The sequence below is a fragment of the Triturus cristatus genome, chromosome 5_1 (genome assembly GCF_964204655.1).
Source record: "Triturus cristatus chromosome 5_1, aTriCri1.1, whole genome shotgun sequence".
NCBI lineage: Eukaryota > Metazoa > Chordata > Amphibia > Caudata > Salamandridae > Triturus > Triturus cristatus.
The window spans coordinates 194,744,069-194,760,632 of NC_140587.1; the positions used below are offsets into that span (position 1 = coordinate 194,744,069).

Sequence of the window (16,564 nt, forward strand, 5' to 3'; positions counted from 1 at the left end):
CTACTCCTGCTACTACCAGCAGCCTGAATACTACTACTACAATTACAACTGCCATTGCTACTACTGCAGTTACTGCTACTCCTTCTGGTACTACTAATACCATTAATACTACACAATTAGTGCTGTTAGTACTACTTTTACTACCACTACTACTAATCCTGTTACTACTAGTACTACTATTGCTACTACTAGTATCATTAATACTGCCTCTATTACAAATACTCCTGCTACTACTACAACTTATCATGTTACCACTGCTACTACTAGTACCATTAACACTACTACAAATACTGCTACTACTATCAGTACTACTACGAATCCTATTACTTCTACTACTATTGCTACTACTAGTACCATTAATACTACTTCTACTACACTTACTGCTTGTGCTACTACTACTATTCCTACCCTAATACTACTAATCCTGTTACTGCTACTACCAATACTATTACTACTACTGCTACTATTAGTAGCATTAATAATGCTATAGTTACTGCTGATAGTGCTAATAATAATACAACTATTCCTGTTACTACTAGTAACCCTGTTACTACTACTACCAATACTACTACTAATAACAATAATAATAATAATGGTTGAATATTTGGGGCACATAACAAGTTGCCCACGCGGCTAGCTGCTACTAAGGGGCATCAACTACAACAACTGAAAGTAAACTCGCTGAGTAAGAAATGAGCGAGTCATAGAGGTTCTAAGACAAGCTCTGCTCCCAAGGCCGCAGAGAGGAACAGTGTCCCGCTCCCATGATGCCCTGCTTCCCAGAGGCTGTTTCTCTCAAATCTTAGCACTGGGCCCTTTATTGAACAGACGTCCATGATGCCTCTGCAGGAAATTAAGCAAATGTGATCCCAATGCCTGAAGGAATGGTCTGTGGCAATAGGGCCTAACCGCCCACCCCATGCCGTGACCTTCAGGGCTTCCTTTTTTTTCTCGAATCCCCTGTACCCCAGTTCAGCAGGGGAGCTGCAAAATCAAGACTCCGCCCACCAAAGAGCACTCATTGGTATTCCTGTGCAGATGCCCCCATCTGCTGTCAGCCTAGGCTGGTAGTTCAGTGCTTAATTTGAGCCAGTGGTTGTGGGTGGGGCCCACCGGCACTCATTCTTGGGGAGAGGCACTTATTTTGCCTTAGTAGACTTTGATCCAGAACAAGAGAGAATAAAACAGAAAAGGAGCAAAGAGAGATGAAGGGAAAGACAAAAACAGGTACGAGGAGAAAGAATGGATGGAAAAAAAAACACCAAGAACGAGATAGAGAGGCAGCGAGTGGCTGTTTGTGGATTAAAGAGGCATGTGGTGGAATCAAGACTACACAGACTTGATATTCGGCAACCCATTCTTTGATAGCGCTGGCCACGGGCTTCTGAATACAAAACGTATGCCCTGGCATTTATTCTTTTACAAATTAAATACTGGCGGTCATCCTTGTATGGGTCGACCCATCGGCTTTAACTTTGGAATACAACAGCTAGCCACCTTCCCAGTGGTATAGTCGCCTCCCCAGTGGTGTAGCAAGAGGGCCAATGGGATGGGGAGAAACGGATGATTTATTCATCGGACCCCCTGGTGAGAATTCCCACAGCTGGTGCTGAGTCAGGGATATGGCAAGTAACTTGCTCAGGAGTTCTGGAATCCTTATCCATTGCACGCTCTGAAGACTGAATTTTATTTGGGTTGGATTTTTGTCTCTGCTGTCAAGGAAGGGACCTGGTTTAATGGTGGAAACAGTGATTGGGGCCAAGGGTTTGAGTACCAACCTGCCTACTTTGAATCTGCCATGTGAAAACAGGTGCTCCACTGATATACGTCTAAGCCCCCCCCCCCCCTACTAAACAGCAAAGGTGAAGGTGTTTTAAGAGCAATATGTCTAACTTTAATGAATGTAGAGAAAGCGTTAGGTTACTACACAAATGTGGTATTTCAGGTCAATATTGTGTTATGTTCAGTCATATAATGCAATTCTGCAACTTCCGTGGTACATATCGCTTTCGAAAGCCGGCCACCATTTACGTTTCATTATAATAATATTGGTATGTAATGAATTGAAAGGCCCACCAGAGCACTGCAACCAGGAGGTTTGAATGCTGTCAGGGTCTCCCCTGTCGAAAAATGAGTGTGATCCTGAGCACGTCTCCAGAACTTGCAAGCCTTCGACTCCCTTCCTGCCAAATCAGTAAAACCTTAAGAGCTCAATATCATTAAGCCTTCTCTCTCTCTCTCTCTCTCTCTCTCTCTCTCTCTATATATATATATATATATATATATATACACACAAACACACACACACACACAGAGTGTAATATGCTATTTACTACCATTGTTGAGTGTGGGGCGGCCGTTACTCAAGAAAGGCAAAGCCTAAAATGAGTCAAGGTGCCACTCCACTTCCTCAACTACGGTAAAAAAATAGCATACTATACTCTCCTTATCTGCATATATGTTTTATGCCACAGTATTTTAGCATGTGTCATTTATTTAACAGAAGGTATTTTACAAAAAACAGGATGCAAAGGGTTAAAGTAGTGCTGTATGGTAAAATCAAATCTAAGAATCCTCCTATAGTCCTATTATGACACTTGTGTAAAGCAAGTATTACATGTACTCTGTTAGGAATTAAAAAATAGTTTGCTTATGTCTAATTTACTGAACTGTGGTAATAAACTCATATTCGACCTCTGAACTATGGTAATAAATGTGCGGATGTGCGGTTATTGGTAGAGTTTCTCAAAGTAACGTGTTGTTATTATTCGGCCATATTTATATGTATTTTCACTGCCAGGGCTTACATTTGAGATGTTTAAGATGGCGAGTGCCTAGATGTGAATCAGTTTACAGTGTGGCGCTGTTCCAGTCTGCCCGCTCACTCAGTTGGCGCAGGGTAGCCTGGTTTCCTGCACGCCGTTGTCTGGTGGCGCCCATGCCAGATAATAAAAGGTGCCTGATTTTGAGGCTAAGCGCCGTTTTCCCAGTCCCATTTAATTCATTTGTGCTTATTTATTGCTGGTTTATGGCGCACTTTCATCCAAAATGTAGACTGACAGCCGCTTTTGTGGCGCGGGCCTGCCTAACGCGCTTGCACCGAGTCGTTGACAGGCGCAGCGCGGGCCGCCTCGGATGACAGCGGCACTTCCAGGTGAAAAATGTTATTTTTTATTGTAGATAACGAACTGTTAAAATGACAATGGAGCGGACAATTTGATTTTGGAAGTCCTCTTTCGCTGTCATTGCCATGATGTACTGCAGCAGTCGCTCTGCCACATTCCCAGCCGACACCGGAGGGCCGAGGCCCGCCAACGTGAAGGAACGTCATTAGGGAGAACCCATTTTCATAGGGGGCGCAGGAGGGCATAATGTCTGCAAAACTAAGGTGTATATTTCAAATCGTCCAAAGGAGAGAAGCAGTGGCGTAGTTAAACGTTAGATCCCCCCCCCCCCCCCCCCCCCGCAAAGGATGGTGCCCATACACTCGAACTGACAAGATGAGGGGGTCCCAATTTATGTATAGAAGACTGCCCCTACCCCACCCGCCCTGCACCATGGGAGCTGCCGGTGTGTCTTTTACACCCCTAGAGAGAAGTGTTTATATATACCGGATATCAGAGCAGGTAAACGGTGTGGCATCAATCAAAGAATGCCTAATCAGGCTGCGATGGCTCCGCCTATTCTTACGATGAAGACCTCCCCAATGAGCACTCTTTCGTATTTGTTACAGATGTTTTCTACTAATGTGTACCAGGTGGGGTCTGGACATATGGAAAGATATGAAGCATACAACTGGGAAGGCTGGGGCTGGTGGCAGGAGACGCGAGGCGTCCATCCCTTTGGTCTATGTTTGACCTCATCGTCACAGGCTCAAATATCAGTGTGTCCTTCCAAGCTGAAATAAAAGTTTATAAAATAAGTACCACTGCGATTGGCAAAAATGAACATGCTGTCTCAATAGTGCGAAGAGACCTCAGAGGGGATGTCCATGCACTGTATAAATGCGCCAGTTGTGTTATGATTGCAGGTGCATCTTGGTGCTAAGAGATTGGGGAAGATTATTTTACCCAGTAGAATATTCCTTATTTCGTCTGATGTATGTATGTAACGCGTCTCTACAATCTATGTGCTTCAACTTAGTTCATTTCTAACCTTCTACAGCTGGTCCATTGCACGTTCACTCAGAGCCTGGGACGTCTCCAGCTTTACCTGCACTTTCTCTCTGGTGGGGTCATTTCATATTGTGCGTCCTGCATTGTCTGCTTTGAGACTGTCTCGCTCAGTACCCGCTCGCGCCCCCCCAGTCTAGAACTTGTGTTAGACACTAGAAGGTTTCACCCATTATTGTGGGAATTCCCTTTAGGAATTTGCATGTCAGACCACTCTACCCAAACCCATTACTCACATGCAGCAAATCTTCTATAGCAAGCTCAGTCTGACAAACAAGTGAGCATTATCCCTACCGCGTTGACACATGTCGCATTCCTGCTGGTCGTACCAAGGGTTGTACAACATTTCTGATGTTTCATCAACTTTGTGAAGTCTGTTTCCAACATCACCTACTCCACAAACGACTTATTTTCTGTTGAATTCTCTTAGTAAAAAAAAAGGATTTTGCTGGAAAAATCTTCCTAAAAAGTTGTTTTAGTTGGAATTCTCATGTGCTTGAGAAATTGCTGGAGGAGATATGTCCCAGTGCAATAGCTGCTGACCTCGGAGCCTGCAGACCCAGGTTAGAATCCCAGCCTCAGGCTGGACTCAACATCGTGTGATTCTGGGAAAATGACTTAGGCCTGACTGAGATCTTTGCGGACGGGTTACTCTGTCAAAACGGTGACGCATATCCCATTGTCGAAATATAAATCCCATAGGATATAATGGGATTTAAATTTCGTCAGACGGGACTGTTGTGTCGGAGTAACCCGTCCTCCAAGATATAAATGAGGCCCTTAGTTTCCAAGTACCAAAACAAAGTGAAATGTATTTGTGTAATTCCCCAATTGGTGTGCGCAGTCTTATAGATCACCTCCCAACCCCTACGCAGCGCATGGTGTTTCCTAGCCAGGTTTATGCTTTATAAATACAAATTCTGCAAATGCGGCAATCCTTACAAATTTGTGAATTTTGTTATAGTTGCAGAGTTGTTTGAGTTAAATTCTATTACTGGATATTCTCTGATTATACTACACCCTCTTCACCCACAAACCTATCCTGCTCTCCCCACTACATTGTTTTTTCACTTCCAGGTCATCTGGTGTGCTATGATCGGTTTCCTTTTTGGTGACCTTACTGCATTGTTCCTCGCAAGTTGAGTAGCTTGAACCTAAGCGTAAACCTCCTCAAAGACTGCACACTGCCTTGAAACCACACTTCACTCCACCTGGGAAAGCAATCATCCTTAGAATGCTGGTACTGAGTGCTGGTGCCTGCCTACTCAGTAATTCAGGGGTCTGAACCAGACAGAGAGAGTTGGATGTTTGTCTTAGAGGGATCGGTGCTCATAGACTGAAGTCCCCATTTTGTCAAGAGTTAATAGCTGTTAATTGCCCTCCCATTCATAATTTTCTCAGTCAAACATCTCGACAGAGAGGTGAAACTCCATCAGAATTGACATGTCTTGAGGGTGGTAAGGCGTAAGAAAGAGACAGCTTTTCAAACAACTGAGTCAGCACCAGAGCTGTTAGCAGTCCACTCCACTCCTGCATTAACTAGGCACGCGTAACGAAAATGGCAACATTTTTGAGCCTTTCAAAAACATTTTTGAACAGGAAAATTCAGCCAAATCCACCCCCAGACCTTTCATTGGCAGCTGCCTCTTCCTCTGAACAGACAGGTGTGGGCAGACCAGTCTGGGCGCCTGCTCATCTTCTCCGCACCGGCCAAAAAGTCCCACCAAACCTGGGGCTTTTGTTTCTCTAGAGAAGGCTTCAGTTATGGTTGCTGTATGTCCCAACCATCTTGAAAGCAATTGTCTGGTGTTACACACGTCCCGCTTGAGGTGTTTGGTAAGAAAGGCCAGTAAGGTCTCCTTCCTCCTCCCAGAAATTCAATGAGCGGCCACAAGACAAGGCAGCAATTGCAGCTAAACATGATCAGGATGCAACCATCTCAAAGAGGCCAACAAACCCTCCATGGTGCTCTAGTGTGCTTGTTGTCCAATGCCTATCTTTGGATGGAATGAACCATGCAGAGAACAAGACTGGTAACTCGTCTTACTTACAACATCACTTCCCATCTTGCGATGCCACGCACAATGATCCAACAAAAAACACAAGACAGATCATCTCCTAGCGTACACCCAAAACTGCCCAGATGCGCCATATATTCAGCTACTGGGAGACTCAACAATACTTGCCACCCAGAGATGCTGTCCAGAAACATACAACAGCATAATTTAGATAGGACATTTCAACCATGCGCATCACAAACCCATTGAACAAATCTGTGAGAGGATCTGGCATCAATGTGATATAGCGCAGACCAAGCAGCAACTCGCTCAGACTCATCCTGCATGTGGGGAACAGGGCGTGGCTACAAATATAGCACGCGTAAGTAGTGGAAAAGACCCTCCAACTTCCCATCTCAGACACCAGTTCACACAACCACAGCTCAATGCATAAGACACAAAACGGAAAGATTCACAACTGCACAATACTCACAACACATCATCACAAGCTGAATCAGGCTCCAGTCTGTGACGTAAACCTCAGAACTCTTTGGAAAGTCACTGAGAACTGCTAAAAACACTGCACTGCTATACCAATGACAGCTCATACACTATATTTGTGAAAATTCCACATCTTTCGCCTGGACGCTCACAGGACCGTATCAACACTGACGTAGACTCGTAAGACTCCGTTTAGCAATCTAGGCCGACTGGTCTCACCTATTTTTTCTAAAAGGGACAACTGCTTTCGCTCTCTGGAAGTGGGAGTGAGCTACTCTATTCTAGACTTTTCTTTGTGAACCCTAAAATGGTCCACAATCCTTAAGGGTCAAGCATTATGTTTAATGTATAGAGCATGCAGTCAGCATGGACTGGAACCTTTGTATCATGTTTTCTCTCTTTGCTCAATAAAGCTTTCTAAACTAAAAAAAAAAGCAAGGACTGGAACTGCCAGCATATGTAATGTGGTTGTGTTCCCAAGGCTCTGGGGGTGCTGATGTTCTGCTGGAAGCGACAGTAGGATTAAATAACTGAGAATACTAGAACATTGTATCACAAAGGGAAAGTTCCAGCTTCAGGTACTCGATGACATTTTTTCGTATTCGGACAAGCTTGGATGCTTGCAGCCGACATGTTTCGCTTTGGCGGTACTTGCCAGAAACGTTTTTCAAAACATTCTCGAATCTAGGTGGGCGCATCCACCCTAGTGAAATGTATAGGACTTTGGTCAGGTACATCTTCTGTACCAGGCAGCTCATCATCTTATGTCGAACATATATGAGGGCGCATCAAGATACAAGGACGGGCTTGCCTAACGCAGAAGCTCAAAGAGACTTATTTTTCAAAAGCTGTGAGGGAAGGAGAGCCAGGGTGAAATATAAAAAGCTAAGCTCGCTGCCTTGGACTAGGACACACATTGGTCTCAAACAAAGCAGAATAAAAGACACATTTTCCCACTTAGCATCCGAATCTGAAATGTTCCCTTTCTAACTCTTTTTGGAGTGTGGCAAAGACACCCAAAAATCTACAGTATTTAAAGGCAAAGCTTGTAAGCAATCAGAAGGGGTAAAACTATAACTGTGCATTCAAAGGGAAATCCTCTGATGGGCACTTGTTTATTCGAAAAATCTACCTATATCCCTCGCTACAAAGCATAGCATCCATTTCACAAATTAGTTTTGGGGCAAAAGGTGAACTGGTTAGTTTTCAGGCCAGGGCCCTCATGTGCAGTCATGCATTTTAAACGCAATTCAAACTTGTGAATGACTTATTACAAGTCACTTGGACTAATTTATATAAGATGGATAACAAAACGCCCTATCAGAAAATACAGAAACCCATTACAAAGTAAGTCATCCCCTTGGCCCTACTACCAAGATATGATCACATCAATTATATTTATTATGTTTGCCAACATTGCTTCTTTTACTTCAGGACAAATCTTCCTGTGCAACATCTCTCCCCACCTCCAAGACATGTCTTGCCCGTTTACCCCAAAAACACTTTGTTGCCTTGATATTTTTTTTTAGATGAGGGATTTCCTATGCCCTAGGGTTCAGATTTTCCCAATAAATGCCAGAATGCCAGGTTCTTCCAAAAGGGTTATGTGTTGTGCAGTGCTCTGAAATTGCTCTCAGCCTTGGGGGAGGCTGTTGTGTGAATTTCCTAGATGGTACGTACGGGTGAAAAGGTTCTCTAGCATAGTCCATTGGCTGAATGCCACATGGGTGCTGTATTGGAATGGCGGAAGAACCTCAGATGGATAAGGTGAAGCGAGTCACTTCAGTCGATGGGAGAATCGCTTGCTGACCTGACTACAACGCGGCAAGTCGTGACCATTGTGGATGCATCGAATGTGGGAGTTTGTTTGGTCTGCTATAGGCTTGTGGGTGCTACTACTTGAGGAAAGGCTCTACAGGGTAGGAGCCATCAGCGTTTTTAGAAAGTGAGTATTCTGGTGGTTTTCTGCAAATAAAACCTTCAAGAAATAGGTATCTGTACTGTAGAAGGCATCATGGTTATGTATGACGTGTCTGGTGGAGATGATGTTCCCACATCGATAATATCATTACTGTTTTTTTTTATCATGCTCTTACCACTAGAATCTTCTGTTTCATAGATACTGTAAATGTCAGGTATCGGTGTTACCCATCTTATCGGTCTTCGTTATATCGACCGAAGAAAGGTGACATTTCGACTCAAGGTCACTGGCTGGACAGAGATGTCTGGAGGGGAGAAGGCGAGGTGCTTCTTTGAGGTTTTATCAGTGTTTTTCTTGCCAACCAAAGAGCTCATCTGTGATGTTGGTACTGGACAAGTACCCAAGACTGCTGACAAAGTTTAGTTTTACAATGAAAATGTGAGACTGGATGGGTGGGTTTAGAGTTGAAATTCAACCTTGGACACCTTCTAATGGCCTCTGCATGGTGTTTTTGGACCTCAGTAGACAATCCCTGGAGTCACTTGCTAAGGAAAGTGGCTGGATGTTTGATAAACATCAGCCGGGGAATTTGTTTGGTGGTTGTAGGACAGTAAGCAATATATATGCTGTACAACTCAAGAGCCTTCCTAGAGGCAGAACCATAGAACATGGACAAGGACACTACAAGCTCAATAGCACTGGAGGAAGAGGTTCTAGCAGACAATGAGAACTCTCGCAGGGGGCCATTATTGTACCTCGAGAGCGCTACAGGCTCCAGCAACCCATGGGACTGAATGCAGGGGGCTATTACTGTATTGTCAGTTCATTATGGGCTCCAGCGGCCCATGAGACCTATCACAGGAGGCCCTTATTGTACTTCCTGCCTTTACAGGCTCCAGCAGCCCATGGGACACATCACAGGGGGCCACTACTGCACCTACAGGTAATTATGGGCTCTGGCAGCCTATGGGACACATCACGGGGGCATTACTGTATCTACAAGTCATTATGGACTTCAGCATCCATAAGACACATCACAGGGGCCCATTGCTGTAACTCCTGTCTTTACAGTCTCCAGCAGCCCATGGAACACATCACAGGATGCCATTGCTATATCTCCTGTCTTTATAGGCTCCAGCAGCCATGGGACACATCATAGGGGGGCATTACTGTACCCACAGGGCAATATGGGCGCCAGCATCCATAGGAATCATCACAGGGGCCCATTACTGTTCCTCCTGTCTTTACAGGCTCCAGTAGCCCATGGAACACCTCACAGGAGGCCATTACTATATCTCCTGTCTTTACAGGCTCCAGCAGCCATGGGACACATCACAGGGGGGCATTGCTGTGAGTGGGCTCCAGCAGACCATATTGCATTTTACTGGAGGCCATTTCTGTATCTGCAAATCATCATGGGCTCCAGCAGACAGTAAGCCATTTTACAGGCTGTCATTTATGTACTTATCGCTTTCATGAGCTCCGGTAGAACATGGGGCACTTCGCAGGAGATCATTACTATACCTACAGGTTTCATGGACTCTGCATACCATGGAGAAGTGGAGAAGTGTGGCTCAATGATTAGAGCGGCAGACCCTGATGCAGAGGTCTAGACCGGGACCAGGGTTCAATTCCCCGCCTCGGCGGGTCTTGGGCTCAAAAATTCCACGGACATGATAATTCTCGCCTCGGTGCCTATTCCAATCATGGAGTCCCACTCTGCAACTCTGGGCAATAGCTTGCTTAATCTCCACAACGGCCCCCGCAACGCTAAGGATGCCTGGCCTCCACCTTGGGGGTGCCCAGGAGTGGATGCCTCACAGGGAAAGCCAGGATGGGTTCCACAGCGGTATTCGTACAAGCGCCTTGAGACCCTTGCGGGTGAGTAGTGTGCTATACAAGTATCAATTTACATTTTACCATGAGCCATTCCACAGGTGTCCATTGGCAACGGAGAGCCTATATTCCCGCTAGCAAGACCCTAGTGTCCGTAACTCTACCTACATATGGAGCACTGGTGATACATGGCCAGTTCACCTAGTACGGATGCTAACATGCTTCAGTTGACATCTACAGTCAGTATAGCCATACGTCAAAAGAAATTGGCTAAATCAGCTAGAGCTTCCAGATCCCGACACGCCACTGGATTACAGACCAATGGTATCTATTGTCGCTAGTTGATTTTATGTGCCACTTCAATGTCGGAGAATGGCCGAGCCTCACAAACAATGCCTCAGCCTCAAAGGAGGCCTTTCGGTGATGGCGTCCTTGTGGTCACAAAGTCCATTTAAAGAGACAGTCCCAAAATATGAGATACCTCCTCTCTGTGAAGGGCTTTCAAAGAAAGAAGGCGGTACCTCAGGAAACATTTACTCACCTACGGCTGCTGATTTGTGGTCTGATACCAGAGACAGAAACGCACCAATCAGGGGTATTGAAGCTGTGTGTAGCGTGCAAATGACCAATGGGGTTGATCCACGTCCTGATCATAGAAGGTGCACGTGTGGAGCAGGAGGGCGAACGTCCCTGCTCAGAGTATGAGATGGACCATCACATAGCTCACCGCGTCACACACAGTCTGTAGCCTTTGGACTGTATAAGATGTTGGTACCCAGCTCAGTGGACTGGTTCTGTATACCAGGGTGCTGCGTGAAAGTTCAGTCATTCAAGCTGGGGCTACAATACTTGACCCGCAAGTCACAGGTTTGACCCTACAGTGCCTTACTTCAGTAAGAGGCACTCTGCCCCATTCTGACATCCATCACTTTCATGTTTCTAGGTACCTTTTTTTCACTTTTCATTTCTCCCTCAGAGGTTAGTGGCATAGGTGTTATAATTTCAAGCTGCAATCATAAGATGTCCGAACGTTTAACAGAGCCGGTCAATGTTAGAATATCTCTGGCAACACGTGTTTCACAACTTCTACGTTGCTTTTCCTAGAGTGGGGGGTTGGCACAATAGAAATAAATAATATGCTTAAACTAAAACAATACAGTTGAAGTCAAAATTCAAAATAATCTCATTGAAATAATGGTTGCATTTTCCTAATGGTGCCGAATAAACCTTATGAGGTCCATTTTATAAATTCTGAACAATTCTTCTGGTCTTACTTCCACTGCCCTAAGAGTCTGACACCAGCCCCACCATAAAAAACATAGAAATACTCTGTGTATCTGGGGTTTGTTCTAAACTGGAATAGACATAGAAGAAATCTATAGCCAGTGCGGTTGCAATCGCCTTGCGGTTGTTTTAGAGGGTACACGCCTGGAATCAATGTCCTTCAGAAGAAGGCGCACAGGAAACACACTGCATCAATAAGATATGGGGCCCTGGTTAGCTCCAAGATGTGGCCCTAGGGCTGTTGGTTGCATCTCACAAAAAGTCACCTCTTTGCCACCCTTAGTCTGATGTCTTTTCTCTCACAATGTCTCTTGGGTTTCTCTTGCCATGAATCATCTTATTTTTCGAAGTCTTTTGAATGTTTCTTGTCATAAGGAACATGGCCATTTCTGGCCCTAAACCTCACCTCTTCCCCCCCCCCCCCCCCTAACTCTTGGTTCCCTCCCACGCTGGGACTCCTGATTTCATCCCACGCTGTTATTTGCCACCCTAGCTCTCTGGATTCAGTCTCGCGCAGTGGCTCCGGATGTGTCCATAGTTCCTGAAACATCTCGTGCCTGTTGCTTGCTGCAGGCTCTGTGGCCTGACTACTCATGCCTGGTCACCCCAGGGTGACAGTGCTGCGACATCCAAACACTACATCTTGTCAAAGTTCTTCCAATAGGGTGGGTTCCTATACATTTCATGTGCTTTCCTTTATTTTCCACTCTAATTGAGTCTTTCTGTTTCTACTTAGTTCTTTTGCCACTATGCAGACAGTGATGCTCCAGGCCCCTTCCCTGCTCGTCATTCTTACTGACTTGTCCGGGTTTATTGATTGATCTTGCTTGGTTTATGTATTGGTCTTGTGTGGCTCTGTTCCATTTAGCTCCTTGCCCACGGAGGCCACGCCCTCTTCATGTTACCCAGGGATAGGCTGCACTGCTGGGCCTTCACCAGTGACACAGAAGGATGGGAGGGATGCTAGAACAGGAGAGCGCTTCACCCGCCTTCCCCACTTTCAGGCACCTCCCTGCACACTCCATTGGTTTGCAGGATGTGAAGGAATCTCCCTTGGATGTGTCAAGATCCTGCCTGTTTTATTTTCTCTGCTAGTGTTTTGCAATTTGTACTGTTGTAGCAGGAAATGCAGCTTTGTTGAAGAGCATCTATGAAAATATTACATTAAAAACCTGATGGCTCATATCAATCTGGAAGAAAGTGATTAATATGGAGACATGGCCTATCACACCTCTCCACTGGCTCCCTGTGTGTTTAAGGCTCTGCGTTTTTGTCACAAAGCCCTACACAGGCTTCCTACTGGTAATAAAATGGCTGCCTTCTCTCCTTACAGATCACCCACAACCCTCCACTGTGCTGCTCTGAATTGTGCTGAGATGCCAGAGTTCTGGAAAGCTTGCACAGGGCCCTGTGCTTCCAGTGCAGTGACTGCCTAGGTTCGAGTGCTCTTCCCCCGAACATTCCTTCTGAAAAATCCCTCATCAGATGTCCCAAACTTTTAAAAACTCACTTTTTTTTCTCGTAGACCTTCCAGTTGTCTAGTTTTGATTTCTTTAGCGCCAAGTCACCCTACTTTGGGGTAATTGTGTGCTTTTTGAATTCTACATCAAAGTACACTGAAAGTGCTTAACCTGGGTGGAAACCATTTTGTGAAAGCAATCGCTGCTTCTTGACCAATGGGACTTGACGACCAGTCTAATGGGACCAAGGCCTGCAATCTGGAGTGTCAGGTACAAAGTGTGACTTCAAAGTTTGCAACCTTGCTATGTTAGAGGAAACCCCTTTTGCTGGTTTCTCCCTCTCAGCGACAAGGTGGATGGTGAGACCTTCCATGTTCATCTACGGTACTGGTTTAAGGCCTACTGTCTCGACACAGGCTTAACCCCTTTTCCTTTTCCGACTCAATGTACTGTATTTTCCTTTACTGCATTCTTAGGTTTTGAGAGCTAAATGATGTGGCTGAGGCCTTAACATACAGGACACCAATGCATTTTGACCTCTGAACAAACCATAAACAAGTCTATCCCCTTTCTGCCCTAGTGGTTAACCCTTCTTCAGTGTATAACATCTGCCTAGTGCCATTGGTGTCCCATCTCTTTCCTGTTGGGCGTAGTACATGCATACACCACGCACAGATACGCTGGATGACGTCGCGGGGTCGCCGGCACTTACCTTGGAGTTCGGAGACGCTGCTATCCCTGGAGCTGCTCATACAATTCTCCTGGTATATCCCATCTTTGAAGCAGTCATCCTTCTTCCTGGTCAACCCTAAGACCTCGCTGGGCTGCTCCAGAAGGTCCCCCTTGGTGCAGGTGCACAGCGTCTGCATGATGCCGCAGGGGTGGAAGCTGCTGCTGCCGGCCAGGCAGGTGTCCAGCCACTCACAGAGCTTCTGGCACGCGGCCTTGCTGGGGTTCCTGTTGCCCACCACCAAGTACTCCACCGAGAAGTCCCGCTCATGAGTCTTGGCCGGGCTGGCCCTCAAGCGGACACCGTCCCGGCGCGGTGGGCCTTGCTTCATCTGCAGGAACTGCTTGTTGGCCTGGAGAAAGGCGTACCTGACCGAGCTGTCGCAGAGCTTCAGCACGTCATCAAAGCTCTCCATGCCCAGGTAGGTGCGCGTGGACTCCAGGAAGGAGTCAAACTGTGAGGTGCGGATCTGCTGGTTGTCGCATAGGCCGTCAGGCTTCAACACCTTCATGTACAAGGTGTACTTCCGGGGGTCAGGGTTCTGCACCACCAGGGCGCAGCGCGAGGAGTTCAGAGGGAAGACGGACAAGGAGGAGAAATAGCCATAAAACTTGCCCTGGACCAGAGTGGTGCAGGGGTTCTGTCCCAGGTCGAAGGGGGCCACTGTCCACAGGAAGAAGAGAGGTGGTATCAAAAGCAGGTGCAGGGAAAGGCCAGCGCTCCTCATCCTAAGTCTCTGGTCCTTGGGAAGTCGGAGTAATTGTCAGGCAGGGGCCAGATCTGGGACATAACAGGTGCAGCGGAGGAAAAGAGGCGGCTTCTGACGGGCTTAGTACGAGCTCAATGCAGCCGTCCTAGACTTGGGCTCGCGCGCCCCCTTGTGGCCGCAAGAGAAACCTAAGGAGAGAAGAGAAGCAAGATTAATCCTGTTGCTTTGCATCCTCAACGCAAACATAGTTTTCCTTTCTACACAGTTGCTTGAATTGCATGTCAAACAGTCTGAAATAAACAGCAGCTAAACACATTAACATGATTGCGAGAACGGTTATCCCAAAGTTCACATATTACGAAATGCCCGTGGCAGCCGGTCGTCTGAAAACCGAGGCGAGCGCGCGTGCTGCAAGTCCTACAACGCCACAGCGTGCAATGCACCTTTGAAAATCCGCTGGGAGGCTTGTTTGCTGCTAGAGAGCCTTAAACTTCGTGAACTGCGTGTACCTATTCAAACCCTTCTCTTGGCGAGCATCCGTCTTTCACGAAGAGACTTTCCTAACTCTCTTACACCTGTCTCCTCTCGCCTAGACGTACGGGCAGCACAGTTCGCCTCGCGACACAACCCCGCCCCGACACACACACACACATAAGTCCCGCCACATCTCCTCTCGGTAACCTCCCGCCCTTCGCGCTCCCTCACCGACCAACAGTCTCTGCCCTTAAAATCACCATGCGACGACTGCCCTCTCCTAGCACCCCACCGATAATATTTCATTCTGCACGGATGTCGGGTCTGGCGCCTCAGCGGCGTGATACATGCGCATGAGCATTCTCTGTTAGGGACCTCATGCACGTGGGCGCAGGTTCGAATCCCTGCGCCCATTTATTCTTCTGACTTTGGTAAAATGAGAACCTTTGTTGCCGTCGAGGCACGTTGTGCCCTTTTTCTATCCATTGTGTGATGTAAAGATGTTTTGAATGCAATGATTTTTATTAATCAAGCAATAAAGATGTATTTATGTATTACATGCTATAAATCGTTTTCCCATTTAAACCTCGATGCCCCACACGCTTCCAATCCGCTATAGCACGACAACAGGTGCTCTCCAAAAACGAACACTCTACCTAGTTGGCACCAGTCCAGCGGCTAGAAGCCTCGAGGGGGCTGGGTGGAGGGTCCCTCGTGCAGCCCTGCGCACTGTGAACTTGAGATACCCACGCGTGCCTGCCAGGATCCCGTGTGTGTTTAGGATTCAGTGCCACGGAGCAACATGTCTTCCTATAGATATGCTAGTGAGGATCAATGGGAAGGCACACAGGAAAAGCACCCTAAACCAGCAGCGGGCGTCCCTTAGCCTTGAATGCAGACGGCTGATCAGTCGGTCTCCCCTGCACCAGGATCTCTCACATAACCCCAAAGTGGCTGAGCCCCATGAGAGAGCTAAGTCCTGTGCTTTAAACGAGCAGGTACCGAGTGCCTGCACTACTTTTATTTTAACCCCTTCCCCGCTCATGACGGAACCACTCCGTCATGAGCCACGGTTGCGCTGTGCTCATGACGGAGTGGTTCCGTCATGCTGCGGCCGTTGGCCGCCGCTCCGCCCACGCGGCGCTAATTCCCCGCCTGTGCGGGCGATTAGCGCAGTGGGCGGAGACGTGACGGAACCACTCTGTCATGAGCACAGCTCAACCGTGGCTCGTGACGGAGCAGTTCCGTCACGAGCACAGCGCCACCGCGCTGCCCCCAAACCCCCCCCAGCGCCGCGGCGGAATTCCTGCCGCGGCGAAGGGGTTAAGGGCAGAGTACATGCAGTTCTCAGCAGGGGTCCAATACCTTTAATAGGAGAGTACCGGCATGTCTAAGTAGCAAACAGGTACTCCGGGACAGTGAGTACCTGCACTTCTCAGCAGGGTTCCGATACCTTTAATAGGAGAGTACCGGCATGTCT

General features: G+C 46.9%; 1 protein-coding gene across 1 annotated transcript in view; it reads right to left on the reverse strand.

Annotated features, from left to right (window-relative positions):
- Nucleotides 1-16,564, reverse strand: part of ADGRB1 (adhesion G protein-coupled receptor B1) — a 466,033-nt gene that overhangs the window by 328,219 nt on the left and 121,250 nt on the right. Inside the window, exon 2 of the mRNA XM_085604813.1 lies at nucleotides 13,884-14,798. Coding sequence (XP_085460939.1) covers nucleotides 13,884-14,628 — 745 coding nt within the window. The 5' untranslated portion in view covers nucleotides 14,629-14,798. The remainder of the gene's footprint in view (nucleotides 1-13,883; nucleotides 14,799-16,564) is intronic.